The 15,892-nt window shown below is 41.3% G+C and overlaps 1 protein-coding gene across 1 annotated transcript in view; it reads left to right on the top strand.

Moving 5' to 3' along the window:
- INPP4B (inositol polyphosphate-4-phosphatase type II B) overlaps positions 1-14,861 on the top strand; it is a 312,722-nt gene extending 297,861 nt beyond the window's left edge. Inside the window, exon 24 of the mRNA XM_029910663.1 lies at positions 13,788-14,861. Coding sequence (XP_029766523.1) covers positions 13,788-13,920 — 133 coding nt within the window. The 3' untranslated portion in view covers positions 13,921-14,861. The remainder of the gene's footprint in view (positions 1-13,787) is intronic.
- The last annotated feature ends 1,031 nt before the right edge of the window (positions 14,862-15,892 follow it).

Raw genomic sequence — 15,892 nt, 5'->3', positions numbered from 1 at the left:
TTATCTCTGAAGCAGACGACTTCTCAAAAATTGTAGACCAGTGTATTTTATCAGGAAATGTGAGAAGAAGGATAGCCCAGAGTTTGGGGTACTGGAATGGGATGGGAAACCCAGGCTCTATTCTCCGTTCTTCCACAGACTTCCTGTGTGACCTTGTACTTAGCCTCTTTGTGACTCGGGTCACCATCTGTAAAAAATAGGAGTCCCAGAAAAGAGACGTGTGCCACTGGGATAAAACTGCCCAGTGAAACAGCATGAAAATGATGCCCCTACAACCAAGTTGGCCATGGGATACACACACACAAAACACAATGTATAGAAAAGGATTCACTGGTCTTGGTACTGATTCTAAAACAGAGATAGGAACAAGGAGATTATAAAATGGACAGTCGTCTGTTCTTGGAACAGCACTGTAGGCTGTATAACACCATAGGAAATATAAATTAGCTTTATGGTTTTGGAACAGGTCTTATACTTTTGCTATAGCTACAGTGTTCAGATTGAAAACTTGGCTCTACAAAGTCCAACAGCTGGTGTAATGGTCCTGGTTAAGGCCTTTCCACGGTGCTATTACAGAGGAGCTAGGGTGAAATCCTGACTCTGTTGAAGTCAGTGGTAAAATTCTTGTTGACTTCAGTGGGGCCAGGAGAATAGCAAAGAGTAAATCTTAAAAAGTTGCCATTTTCCTTGGATTATTTAATATTTATAATTAGTATATGTAGTTAAAAATCTAGCAGACATTCTACTTCAGACACCAGGAATGAAATGCATAACCTGTTGAAGTCAATGAAAAAATGCACATTGACTTCAGCAGGGATGGGATTTCACCCATGAAGTTTTCTGTTTTGGTGATTTTTCTAGATCTGTATTGTGTATGTCTTCCGTGTAAATATTTAAGTTGCTCTTGTAGCTGCTCTTACAGTAGTTCATTGTATGTTGGAATTTCTTTTGTTAAAAAATGCTAAGAGATCCTTAGCTCAGGAATAATTTATTTTTGTCTTTACCAAGCTATAATTTAAATTGTTTCAACTATTAGATAGGGAGTATAAATAGTGGTTTGGTGCTATTTTTTCACTAGAGTTGGTAAGGCAACGTTTTTTCATCAGAAAATGCCAATTTGTGAAAACCAAACTTTTTGTGGGAACGTGTCAGTTTCAAGGAAAATTAAATCAAGAAAGGTTTCTTGATGAAATTTCTGGTGAGAGGAGACTCTGCCAGAATAGCCTGGTGGTCAAAGCCCTCACCTGGGGTGGTTTGAATCAGCCAAAACATGGACTTTAAACCTGGGTTTCCCACATCCCCGGTGAGTGCCCGGGATGATTCTGGCATGGGTCTCTGCTTTTTTTCAAAAGGTTTCAGGCTCATCCCAATGCACAATGGAACATTTTTGAAATAGTGAAAATATTTGTTGAGTGGGAAAATAACTTCCCACCAAGCTCTAGTCATCACACCGTAGCAAATATATAAACAGCATAGGTCACCTTAGTTTTTGAATATTTGGATGCAAATTTTCCCCAGGTTTCAAGCAGGAATAAGTTTACTGGTTTCCTCCTAATCCCCAGTGGGGATCTGAAAACACCACAGAATACAGTCATAGTGCATGATGTAGGAGACTGGCAAGGTGACAGTAGCAGGGTGTTGAAGAACAGGACTGAAGGAGGAGATTTTTCAAAGGCATAAATGGGAGTTAAGCATCCAATTTTACTGATTGCCAATGGAAGTTGGATACCTAACTCCTTTTAGTCTCCTTTGAAATTCCCAGCCAAGGTGTATTGACAAATCTTGGTGGGAAAGTTGGACTGCTGCCGTCAGCACCATTGTTATTTAATTAAAACATTTATGTAATTTCAGAGAGCTATACATAAACCATTGTAGTAAATTGCATTTTGTTAGACAGTGGCATTCTTTCCAAGGAGCCCAAGCTTATCAGTGTAATCACAGAAAACAATACGGTTTTGCTTTATCTGATTGTGTAAATGGAACCCATTTCAGTTGTTCCTCTCCAGTTATTAAATACTGCCAGAATGGTGTACTTCTTCTATCAATGTTCCCATTCTTGGCTTGTCCCATCACAACAGCAGTACTGGGTTTTAATGACAGTGTGAAGGCTAGGGTTTGTTCATATTTAAATGCATTTTAAGTCTACAACCCTGCCACTTCAACAGAACTGCCACTCTCACTGTGATCAAACAGCACTTCAAAAACTAGTGTCTTCTTTGGGCCTGATTCCACATTCCAAACCCCCATTGCATTGATGGGTATTTATGGTGCATGAATGTTGTTTGATCAGGCCTTTTCTGAAATTTCCAAGATTTGAATATCTTGCTATGAGCATCACATCTTGACATTTCAGTTCAGTCAACTGAGTGGACAACCAGCACTTTACCTGGAGAAGGGAGAGGGAAAGGGGGGTGGAGAGCAATAGGCAGTGTCAGTTAGAAAGAAGATAGGTTTATGACAGAAAAAGAGAAGAGTAAAGAAGAAGAGAAAACAATGAGGGAGCTGGGAAACAGAGGAGGCTGGAGCAGAGAAAAGAACAGGAAAAACTGCAGGGTAGATAAGGCAGGAGAGAGAACAGGAAATAGTGCCTGGTGCTGCACTCTTGGATGTGCACATGGATTAGACTGTACACTGCCAATCTGGAATGGAAACTGTCTCCGAATCCCTGATTAAACTCACTAACTCCCTTAGAAAATCCTCCATTCCAGCCGCACCAAATGTTCATGGCTTGGGTCTAGATCAGGGGTGGGCAAAATACGGCCCACAGGTCTAACATTTCAATACGGTCTAACATTTCTGTCCGGCTCGCCATGACTAACATTTCTGTCTGGCCTCCTCTGCCCCCTCGCGATCGCTGCGTCCGGGCTGCTAAAAGTCCCGCGGGGGCACAGCGGGGCGCTCAGGCAGGCTGCCTGCCTGCCGTGGTCCCATGCTGCTTCAGGGAGTGGCCAGCTGCTGCCGGCACGTCTCTGCACGCCCCTGGTGGGGGGGAGGCGGCTCCGTGTACTGCCCCCACCCCCAGCACGGTCCTCACAGCTCCCATTGGCTGGAAACCGGCCAACGGGAGCTGCGGGGGTGGTGCTTGCGGGCGCAGGCAGTGCACGAAGACCTGCTGCCCCTTCCCCCCCAAGGGGTGCGCAGAGATGTGCCAGCAGCAGCCGTCCGCAGTCGCTTCCAGGAGCGGCATGGGGCCACAGCATGCAGGCAGGCAGCCTGCCTGAGCCCTGCTGTGCCACCGGCTTGGAGCCACCTGTGGTAAGCGCCTCCCGGCCAGAGCCTGCACTCACACCCCAACCCCCTGCCCAGGTCAGAACCCCCTCCTGCACCCAAATTCCCTCCCAGACCCCACACCCCCTCCTGCACCCCAACACTCTGCACCAGCCCGGAACTCCCTCCTGCACCCTTTCCATTAATATAGTAGAAATGTGCGGCCCGTGACCACTTACCAAAATTCGTGGAGTAGCCCACTTGCAAAAATTATTGTCCACCCCCGGTCTAGATGGTCTTTGTAAATCAGTAGATCATATAGGCAGCAGGGTGGTTCATATTAGCTTACAATGGCTTTTTCTGCATTTGATACTGTCTAAGAGATTAAGGAAAGTTTTGTATTTATTGATATTTCCGGTGACACATCTAAACATGAATCATTCATAGGGATGGTCTAGATCAGGGGTGGGCAAACTACAGCCCTCCCACACCCCAAACCCCTGCTTTGAGCCCCCTGCCGCATCCTACGCCGCATCCTGCACCCCTCCTACAGCCTGCACTCCCTCCCGCACCCCAACCCCCTGCCTTGAGCCCCCTGCGGCACCCCTCCTGCACCCCAACCCCTGCCCTGAGCCCGCTTGTACACTCTGCACCCCTCCTGCACCCCAGCCCCTTACCCTGTGCCGACTTCCTGCACACTGCACCCGCTCCTACACCCCACACTCCCTCCCGCGCCCCAGCCCTACATCCATGGCCCTGAAAGGGAGGCAATTTCCCCACCCAGATGTGGCCCTTGGGCCAAAAAGTTTGCCCACCCCTGGTCTAGATAATACTTAGTCCTGCCATGAGTGCAGCGGACTGGACTAGATGACTCTCGAGGTCCCTTCCAGTCCTATGATTCTATGATTCATAAGGTCTTTGATGCAGAAATTTACCCAGGTTGTTGTTCTATCACATCTTCTATTCGAAATACAGAAAAAACCTTCAGTTTTGGTTAAAATGCATACAGCTTTTACATGTTCCTTAATGTATCAACTTTATCATTAAACACTGGTTATCCCATTATTCCTTTGGATACTTCATTTGGACAGTCTGCCATTCCAGGTTCTACCATTCTGTTCCATTGGTTCAGCAACAGACTTGACAGTCTGCATTATGGTTAATTATTTTGATCTTGTATAAATCCATATAGTGCCAAAAGCTGTGTGCAGCCTGTTACTAACAAATATGGCAAATAATTCAGAAAAGACAGAAGTGTTCAATAAATATTTCTGTTTTGTATTGGGGGGAAAAAGATTATGTAGTCGTATCATATAGTGATGATAACGCTCTTTCCATTCCACTAATGTCTCAGGAGGATGTTAATCAGCAGCTAGTAAAGTAAGACATTTTTAAATCAGTAGGTCCAGATAACGTACATCTAAGAGTTTTGAAAGAGCTGGCCGAGGAGTTCACTGGACCGTCTTGTTGATTCTCTATAAATTTTGGAACACCGGGGAAGTTCCAGAAGAAAGCTAATGTTATGTCTATATTTAAAAAGGGTAAACCAGATGACTTAGGTAATCATAAGCCTGTCAGTCTGACATTATTCTAGGGCAAAATAGTGGAGTGACTGATACAGGATTCGATAAATAAAGAATTAAAGGGAGGTAATATAATTAATGCCAAAGACCATGGTTTGTAGAAAATAGATTGTGAAACTAACTTGATATCTTTTTTCTTGAGATTACAAGTTTGATTGATAAAGGTAAGAGTGTGGATGTAACATACTTAGGCTTCTGAAAGGTGCATGACATTTTGTTTAAAAACTTAGAAGGATATAGAAGTAACATGGCATACATTAAGCAGATTAAAAATTGGCTGGCTGATAGGTTTCAAAAGGCAATTGTTAACGAGGAATCATTGAGTGAGTGTGTTTCTTGTGGTGTCCTTCAAGGATCAGTTCTTGGTTCTACTCTACTTAACGTTTTTATCAGTGATCTGGGAAAAAAAACATAAAATCATTGCTGATAAAGTGTGCAGTTGACACAAACATTGAGGGAATGGTAAATAATGAAGAGAACAGGTTACGGATACAGAGCGATCTGGATTGCTTGGTAAACTGGGCACAAGCAACAATATGCATTTTAGTCTGTTCCTAGATGTATACATTCAACCAAAGAATATAGGCCACAGTTCCACGATGTGGGGCTCTATCCTGGGAAGCAGTCCTCTAAAAAAGACTTGCGAGTCATGGTGGATAATCAGCTGAACAGGAGTTCCTAGTGTGCACTATGGCCAAAAGGGCTAATGTGATCCATGGATTCATAAGCAGGGGTGTGATATTTTGAGGATTACCCAGACCAGTAAGGAGTGTGTGCCCCGTAAGCTCGTGCTGCTCAGTAGCCTGCCCACAAGCACCCTGGCTTCCACCAGCCTAGTTACTCCTTGCAAGGGGACACCAACACCCTTCCTGTCCCGAGTCTCCCCAAATCCGCCCTGCCAGAGTTTTTAACTGTCAGACACTCGGACTTTTCCCCTCTGGTTCATCACCCCCGAAAACGTAAAACCAGTCCCCCAGATACCAGCTTTCTTTAGCCCCCATGCTCCACACAGTTTGCACAACAGAGATCTCCTTGGCTTTATTTAATAGAAAAACCACAGATTAAGGGAGGGCAAACATATACAAGTTACACAGCAAATAAACATAAAGATGCAACTTCAGGCTTTACATTTCCATATTGGATAAAATCCCTTTTCTAATACAAGATAACTATTGCCTTTGAACAGTTTCTCCCCTAATTATAGTGGTGATCCATCATTTCACTGACATCTTCCTGCTTAGAGGCTGCCTCTAAGTTTCTGGATGAAAAACTTCAGACAAAATCCTGCTTTTAAAAGGCTTTTTTCTCCTCCCCCCACACCCCATCCTTGGAGATTCATGTTTATTCAGTGTGTGGAACCCCCTCTTGATTCCACAGTTGGAATGTCTCCATGTCTTTCCTTTAACTCTAATGGCCCATCCTTGTCTTTTCCTGGCTAGACAATGGGTCATTACTTGGAGTTGGTTGCATATAAACACCTGGCTTGGGAAGCACTCCTCCCTGTCTGATTGCTCCCTGTCCTGATGTGAGTGGAGACAAAGTTTCTGAGCCCAGTTCTCTATATACACAAATACATACATTCATAACCATAGCCTGCATACATAGCTCATAATGATTATCAAGTTTAGAACATTACAAGCTTTCACAATAGACCTTACTTGACGTATTTTATAGCACAATAATGTTGTATACAGTTGATTGACTGTTTATTCTTTGGGGTTCAATCCCTGTTCGCCCCTTGGGGTGTCTGGATCCTGATTGTTACCAAGGGAATTTCAAGTAGGAGTAGAGAGGTTATTTTACCTTTGTATTTGTCACTGATGTGACCTACTGCAGGAATACTGTGTCCAGTTCTGGTGTCCACACTTCAGGAAAGATGTTGATAAATTGGAGAGGGTTCAGAGAAGAGCCACGAGAATGATTAAAGGATTAGAAAGTGTGCCTAATAGTGATTGATTCAAGGAGTTCAATCTATTTATCTTAACAAAGAGAAGATTAAGGGGTGACTTGATTACAGACTGTAAGTACTTACCTTGGGAACAAATATTAAATAATCGGCTCTTCAGGCTAGCAGAGAAAGGTGATCCAATGGCTGGAAGATGAAGCTGGAAATTCAGATTGGGAATAAGGCATAGATTTTAGATTTAGAGCACCCTTGGATGGCTTGATGGATCCTCAGTGTGGTAAGTCTCAAGTAAAACAACCTGAAATAAAATCATATAGAAAGAGAATTATAGGGTTGAAGAGGTATTCACAGCCCCAGGTGTCTCTGATTAATGAGCATCATCCTCTTCATCTTAAAAAACAACATTGCATCTCGACTCAGTTATGAAATAAATCTTATTTGTGCTTTTTGAAACCCTCTTCTCTGCTCTTTGGCACGTATTCAGAAGTGCTCTGAGACAGCATGGGTTGTTGTGCTGATGACATACTGAGAATCAAGGGTTAGGGGGAAATTCCCTCATGTAAGCTAAGGCCAAAATGGGACAGTTTGATCATTTCAATTTCTGGCAGTGAAATTCAAGAGATACATTCAAGAATTGTGTTTCAGTCAATGTACATTGAAGTTCACAACGCCGTCTCAAAGGAACTTTTCTAAGTTTCAATATGTTTGTCAAAGACAATTGTAGAGAGTAATACACTTCTCCTTTGGAGTTGGTGATGCAATAGCAGATTGGTAACTATAAACTAAGATACATTTACAGACTTAATAACTTTGCAGTGTTTTAAATTGCATCTTTATTTATCTAGAGCTGGTTTCTCCCGTCTGCCCAGTTACTTTCTGCTATGAAAGTAAAGCAGCTCAGAGATGTACATTAGAGAATTCTTCCCATATAATGACAATCTCTTCTGGTACAAGCCTGGGGGAAGGCAACTGTGCCATCCAGTGAAGGAGAAAGTAGGGGGTGGAGAGGGAAGGGGAAAGGAGCTTATTTGGGGAGGTGTGGGGGCATGGCAGAATGAGGCTGTGCTATACCTGAGTCTCTGCTGATGGGAACTTCTGAGCAGACTGTAAGTAAAATCTATCCTCTGCAGCTCTAATTTACACCTGGCTGGACAGCAGCATTCAGCACCCGCCATCCCTTTCCACTATACCTGTGAATCAAGCTCCTGCCTTTTCCACAGGGTTTAACATTTCAACTGAATTCCTGAACCATTTAGAATCTATATATAATTCAGAGCCCAAATCAGAAAGTATTGTTTGTTTTTAATACCATTCAAGCTCAAGAAGGGCACCCATGCTGGCTATGTAGCATGCTCACTTTTTCAAGGAAAGCTCAGCCTTCTAAGTAAGCAAAAAACAAAACAAACAAAAGACAAAATAGAATCTTAAAAGATCCATAGCTTGGAAAACCGATGCTGCTCAGTAATAGGTGAGGAGAGTTGGCATAAAAGAATGCCTTGCTCTGAAGTCAATGGGAGTTTTTCTTTTGATGTCAGTGGGCTTTGGATAAGGTCTTCAGTTTTTCTTATCTGCCTGACTCATGTCCAGTCACCTTGGGAAGAACTTGACCCTTCTCCTACATCACTGACATCCTTTCAGGGAGCCATAGCACCAGGAGCTGAGCGGAATCCAGGACTTCTGGCTTTGAAAAGGGGTGAGTGGGATAAATACAGAATATCTAATCTGGCATTCTGTGGCCACTAGTGCATGTGTACTGATACCTCAGAATACCGAGGTGCTGTGTTATCCAGGTGTAAACCCCACAAGGCTTCAATGAGCCAACAAGCTACAATGGGAGTGGATGCAGTATTCCAAAGTTATTACATTTCAGACAGAGGAATTAAAATACCATCGAGTTAAGTGTAAGGCTTTGCTTCACTCAGCCAGTTACATTTGCTTTAGCAGAGGAGACTGAAATCTGCATTGCAAGGCGTTAGTTCTGCAACTGGCAACTTCATTAAAACAGCCTTAGGACACTAGGGCTATGTCTACACTACAGCCTATGTCCACAAAACTTATGTTGCTCAGGAGTGTGAATATCCCACCGCTCCCTGAGCGACATAAGTTACATTTGCATAAGTGCTCATGTGCACAGCGCTATGTTGGCAGGAGAGCTTCTCCAGCTGACATAATTTCTGCCATTCATGGAGGTTCTTTACTTTTATGCCGATGGGAGACCTCTCTCCTGTTGGCATAGAGCATCTTCACCAGACGCACTGCAGCGGCACAGCTGCACCACTGCAGCGCTGTACATATAGACATGGCCTAGAGAGTTTACAGTGGCAGTACCACCGCTATAAGCTCTCTATGTAGCCGCTCTAAGCCAACAGGAGAGAGTTCTCCCATCAGCTTAACTACTCCAGCTCCCACGAGAAGCGATAGCTGTGTTGGTGGGATAGGCTCTCCCACTGACATAGCACTGTCCACACTGGCACTTATGTCACACGGGGAGGCGGTTTATTCACAGCCCTGAGCGACATCAGTTATGCCAACATAAGCTGTAGGCAGGGCCGCCGAGAGCGGGTTCGGGCCCCGGTGAAAAAATTTTTTCGGGCCCCACAGCAAGGGCGGACCGGCTAAACAGGGCCGATGAGAGGGGGGGACCGCCAGGCCCCGGTAATTTGTACCGGCTTCCCCCCCCCCTCGTCGGCCCTGGCTGTAGGGTTGACATAGCCTCCATAGCATCTGTCTGAGAAAATAGCTGCCTGTGATAAAGTTTTTGAAGTTAAAGGTATGTTTTGATACTCTTGATATGGTGCCAACTTATCTGATAGTGTATTTGGGCACTATCCTCCTGCCCTCAGCTTTGAAAGTGTATCTCCTACTGTCAGGTATTGAGCAGATTTATGAGATACCACTAATTCCTTGGAGTAGAAGTTCCAGAGCATCAGCAATTCATAGTGGATACTGTGGGCTGAAGTGACTCCTGATATGAAGAGATTAACCATTGATTGTGCTTTTCAGTATATCAAAGAATAAATGTACAGTGGGGCATTGTATCTTTTAAACAACAGAACAAATGGCTTTTATATATATATATTCCTGTTGATTCATGCACATAAATCCTATTAATGCTAATGGGAGCTATACAGACCTCAATAAAAGTACAGAACACAGCCACTGAGGCACAGAGCAAAAAACAGAGTAGAACACACTAAATAAATAAAGAGGTCACATTCCTGGAATTATAACATGCAAATCACTTCACCCACACTCACCTAAAATAAATTAAAAGAATGTGGTACTTTTACTATAGGAGGTGTTTGTCCGTTCTTGAGAATGAAGTTCTGCCATAGAAAAACTAAAGTGTAGGCAGTGCAAACTGACCCACTGGTGTACTTCAGCTCTGTTCTGGTTGGACCATTTCCAAGGAAAAACATACTCTAGTCTCTGTCTTCAGCCTTTCTGCTGAGATTGAAAAGTAGAGCCAATTATGAAGATGGTGGTGAGATATCCAGGAGAGACTGGCTCAGATGTAAGTTTGGATGGAGAGAGATTGGTCAGAAGTAGGAATGTAGGTCTGTGATTCACTGGCATGAAGATGGTAATCGAAACCATCAGGTCACCAGCAGATGAAGTCACCCAGAGATAGAGAGGAGGGAGCCAAGGAAGATGTGTGGGGTTCTATGGAGATTATGCGAAGGGAAGAGAAATGAAAAGGCAACATGCTCCAAAAGAATGTAGAGTATGTTAAAGCAAAGCACAATGCATTGTGTCCTGCACAATAGAGATATATTGAGGTTACCATCCTCAAAACAGAAAGAGAGACTGACATCAGGTTGAACAGATGCAGAATGTAGAATTCTCTATATAAATCTAAGTCACACCACAGGCTAAATCAGCATAACTTACTGTGTCAGCTTAATTTCTTAATAGTTTCTGTATAAATTTAGACTCAGATGTTTTCTCTTTCATTAAGTGCCATTCATAGGCACTTGAAAGCACTAGACCAAGGAAAGGAGGTAATTTAGGGCATTTCATACTGAAATGAGTAATAGCATTAAGGGCCCTGTCTTGCTCTCATTAAAGTCAATGGGAGTTTGGGCCTTTACCTTTTACTGTTTAGAATAGTTTTGGGATTCCCTTTTACCCATTGCTGTAAAGTATAGAGTTGAATGCCCAAAGGGAAGGGGAAATGGAGCATTTAATTATTTCTTTGGATTTTTCAAGCATAATTATTTTGTGACAAATTTGGCTAGCCCCTTTGTGGTACCCAGCCATAATTTCAATCTTTGTCTCCCTTTAGTGCTGGGCCTAACACCTCTGTGAGTATTAGTCTAATAATTGTTTGATGCACTGTAGTTGTAGTGGTGTCAGTCCCAGGGTATAAGAGAGACGAGGTGGGTGAAGTAATAACTTGTATTGGACCAACTAAGATATTACCTTACCCACCTTGTCTCTAATAAGGCAATAAGGAAACAGGGACTTGGCTTTGCTATCCATCTGCACAAGCCAGCTGCAAACGGGAGTGCATGCTGCACTTTTCTAAGGGATGGTGCAACAGCTGCAGTCTCTTCACCCCACTCAGGGTAGTGCCATAATGGTCTTGTATTTTCTTTTCAGTATCTTCTTTCATGATAAATGACATACCAGTGGCAGGTGTGGCAGAAAAATGCTCCAGTGAAATCTGACACATCTAGCTGTTCTTGACCATCCAGCCATTTCTCTTGAAACTGCTGTTAGGATAATTGTAATCTCTGGTGATAGCAAAAGAGCTAATTCCATTTATAACTGTATCAGTTATGCTTGCCCAAGGGAAAGCCCTTACCAGGAGTCTTGAGCACATGCAAATATAACTTTAATGGGGTTGAAGGGTTTAGCTAAAGTGTCCGTACTACATATTCCACTTACATAGACGATATCTTGAATAGCTACCAACTTTACAACTGAAAAGTTTAAAAGTCATTTGCAGGTATCTTTACTGCTCTAATACAGGGACTACACAACTTTTAAAGACTCAGAAGAACCTCACTGTAGTACAAATTAACCCACAGTTGACTTGACTGAACAAGGTACAATGTCCTTAACCTTTGAATTAAAGATATCAGTATTTATTTACCTTATAAGGTTGAGTTAACTGTGCTGCTGAGTTAAATTTGTTCTAATTATTTTTAAAGAGCCAAAAACATAAAAAATAATTGAATTGTTTCAAAAAGATCACATGTACAAGAAGCAGATAGTGAAGCTGGAGTGGACTAAAAAAATGTAAGCACCAGAGAGACACCACTTTGCCTGGTGTCACATTGTGACACAGTGTTCTTGTTTTCCTTTCCTAAGCCATGCATTTATTCATTTATTTCACTACATATCAATTCATGTGTTTGTCTTAGTCACAGTCCAGCTCATTTCATTTTTATTAAGAGCCTCTAACCTGTGAATGCCACTTACACACTTTTAAAGCTTTTAAAAAAATAATAGATAGCAAGTTAGCTAGTTCATTGTGCTTCCCATTTGAGTGCAGAACAGAGTAAAATGTTTGGAATTATTTAGCATAAATCCGCCAAATCAATTGGCCATGTTTAGTGTCTCTTTGTTGTCAGAATATCTAAGTATTGGCTTTCTTTGCTATTTAAATGCTATTCTATTTGTTCCTAACTTCCCCTGTTTAACAGCAGACAAACCCAGGGAGCACTGAATGAGTCGGATGATCCTGAGACAGGCTGTCTAACTGATAACAAGCCAACTTCTCGTCACTTCTATCCTGTCGCCTTGCTGCTTGTCAGCTCACACTTGCTGGTTGTGTGGCTTATCTTAAGTCTTGCTTTACTATTAGCCAAATATCAATAAACTTCACTTGTGTTCCTTTCTTTTCTACAAACAGCAACAAACTAACTTAAAAATAAAGGAATTATGCTGTAATATTTCTACATTTTCAGACCCACAGGATTTGTCTATAGGATACAAATGTCTAAACTGTATAGTGCTTTCATTTATTTTTTCTGAAATCTAAAGAGTATACTATGCATTAAGTGAGTTAATTTCCTCTTTTTGTTCATGACAAAGTTTTCCCACTTTAACTAGCTCAAAGAAAGATCATATATATATATATATTAGTGTCTCTATATCGGACAAATTACAGGATCCTGAAAGCTTGAACCCCACCCCCCGGTTTCCAAACTCCTATTCAGTCTATCAATTAAAAAGGTCAAAAGTGATTTTGCACAATACAAACTAACCCTGAGCCAAGAATAATGGATGGGACAGTTTGTCGGATTAATTTTCATTGTGCTACTTTCATTGTTGTTTATTCGCTGATGGAATTTTCTGTTTTGTTTAACAAATAGGTTATGTTACTACATTGCTTCAACTAACCTTTTCTGTCAAGTAACTATATGGCGGTAGAATGAGTTCTGTTTTGTAATTAAATTAACCTGTTTGTAACTGTTGCTTTGGTTGCGTTTGCTGCTTTTGCTTTCAAGACACCTTTATATTATTTTTAACTAAGTCTTGTTTGTGTCTTGATGCACCACTTTGGCACTTGTGACTTTTGTACTGTATGTGAACAAGCATCCTTCCTTTGTAAAGAAGAGAGTTGGGTTAGGCTGTTTGGAAAGGCATTTTATCTTTTTTTCATTGCAAAGCTAAACATACTGAAATAAACTAGATATGAAAATTTCCTTTACAAATCTATAGGGCCAGACTTAATAAAATGCCTTACTCCTAGAACCTGCATATTTAGGGCTACATGTAGACTTTAACATATACAGTAAAAAGTATAGGAATATTGTGAAGGATTTAAAAGGCAAGTATATTTCTAAAGTTAGCGTGAAAATGTAAAATTAAATAAATTATTTAAAAAAATTTACTAAACTTTAATTAAACCTTAAGGGGAAATATAAAATTCTCATCATCTATTTCTGAGGGCAATAACTGTATTGGGGCTGGCCTTGGATTTAATTTTGTAAGATGTATCATCACTTGTGGAAAAAAAATGTAGAGTTGAATCTTTTGTTATTTTTACTTCAACTGTTGCTGAAACTCTGCAATGAAGAAATAAAACATATTTATTTATTCTGTGTTTCATGAAGTTGTACTTTTTCCCCTTTCACCAGAGAAGGATGCCGCATAGAGAATGTACTGAAGAATATCAAATGCAGAAAGTATGCATTCAACATGATACAGCTGATGGCTTTCCCAAAGTACTACAGACCACCAGAGGGGACATATGGAAAAACTGATACCTAAGTTTATAATGTAATGAGAAACACACATCTGTGCTAATTAGATAATATAAAAATTGCTGTTTGTGTGTCATGAATTGGGAGTGTGTAACAAAACTAGGAGTTATCTTGGTCAGCTATCAGTGGATCTATTTTAAATTAAAGTAACTGTAGTCCGTTACTATGAAAGAAAACCTCAATTATTGTCTGATTAATGCTTGAGTGTTCTCAAAACCAAGTATATACAGCCCTCAATGCTAGGCTGTAATTTAACCAGATTCCGTAAAGTAGTGGAGTTGGGCCTCATAAGTAGCTTGATGGAAGACCAAAAAGGAAAATGCAGATTGCTGCAGGAATTGATGTTAGTGAGTCCATAGGGGGACACTGTGAGTCTGTACTGGTGCTATACCTGAGCACTGTGTGTGAAGTGGCAGCATCCTGCTGGAGGTGATGTCTTCTGCATCAGGCGTAAAACAGAGATCTTGGTCCCTTGTGGTCAAAGACCACCTTGCATTCTTTGCAAGGCATGTTAATCTCGGTCTGTTGGCCAAATTTAAATTTGGTAATTACATTCTGCTTCTCTATAGAAGCTTGGTAATTGCAGATTGTAATTTGAAGTTTGGTAATTACATAATGTAATTTTAGTAACTACAGTTTGTAATTTGGTAATTGCATTCTGCCTCTCTGCAGTTTCGGTTGGATGTATTATGCATGGCATTCTATGCTAGAGTCAAATCCTACTCATTTTATTTATTTGTTAGTCTCAGTAGAGTCAGAGGGATTACTGGTGTGAGTAAAGTGACCCACATTTGCCCCTTAGACTTTACTGAGTGTTTCTATGCTTCATTTTGGTACTGGGTGATGTGATTCCTATGTATTAGAGGCAACATAGCTCTTTAGGATGGAATTACTTACATGTACAGTTTTGTTAATTTTTATACAGCACAGAGCCCAACATAAGCATAATAATAACTCCTTAATCTGCTACGTTGTGGCTAGTTAGCTGATTTTCTATCACATGTATAATGCAATATGTAGGCAAAGGATACTCTTCAGCCTTAAGTGTGAATTTTAGTGCTTTTGCCAGCTTGTGTCACTCCTAAATATATCTTCTAGACATCACAGGGATTTTAATCACATCTGTTTATTATATTCCACCCCAACAAAACAAAACATAAAATCACTCAATGATGACTGACGTTTGTATAGCACCTTCATTTTGGAGATAAAATATTTAGGGCAGGAAGTTAAGAATTTTATTCGAGTAAAACGACATTGGAAATTTAAGATACCATAGGCAAAGTGTAATTACCAAAATCGGAATTTGGCCAAGACAGAGTGGTTAACACACCCACCCCTGCTGGTATAGAAGTCACAGAAGTACTAGGGCATAATGAACTCTAAAATGCTCCTTTCAATCCATTGGGATACGTTGTGTAAATGTGTATTTGTACTAATAAAATATATATTTAAGACTGTAATTCCGCAAACATGCACATGTAATGAGGAAAACGAGCAGTCATGTGAGTAAAATTTACACGTGTTCCTAAATGTTTGAAAGATCAGGCCTTTGAATAATTATTAAACATATGGGGGTGAAATCCTGGCCCCAACTCCCATTGACTTCAGTGGGGCCAGGATTTCACCCATGCTACAAACGTTCTCAGTGAATTTGGAACAGCTTGTTCAAAGCAGGTAATACTGACATTTAAATAATATTTGGGTACTTTTATGATTTACTCATACGTATGATTTCTTGGGCACTGTCTTGGTCGATCATTGGATATGTATTTAGATTTTTCTTTTATTATATACACCTCTACCCCGATATAATGCGACCCGATATAACACGAATTTGGATATAACGCAGTAAAGCAGCGCTCCGGGGGGGCAGGGTTGCTAACTCCGGCGGATCAAAGCAAGTTCAATATAATGCAGTTTCACCTATAACACGGTAAGATTTTTTGGCTCCTGCCAGCATTATATCGAGGTAGAGG

The sequence above is a fragment of the Terrapene carolina genome, unplaced genomic scaffold (assembly GCF_002925995.2).
Source record: "Terrapene carolina triunguis isolate 2854851 unplaced genomic scaffold, T_m_triunguis-2.0 Scaffold66, whole genome shotgun sequence".
Taxonomy (NCBI): Eukaryota; Metazoa; Chordata; order Testudines; family Emydidae; genus Terrapene; species Terrapene triunguis.
Note: the sequence above shows the minus strand (reverse complement) of the source record. Positions and strands in the feature narration are given on the sequence as shown.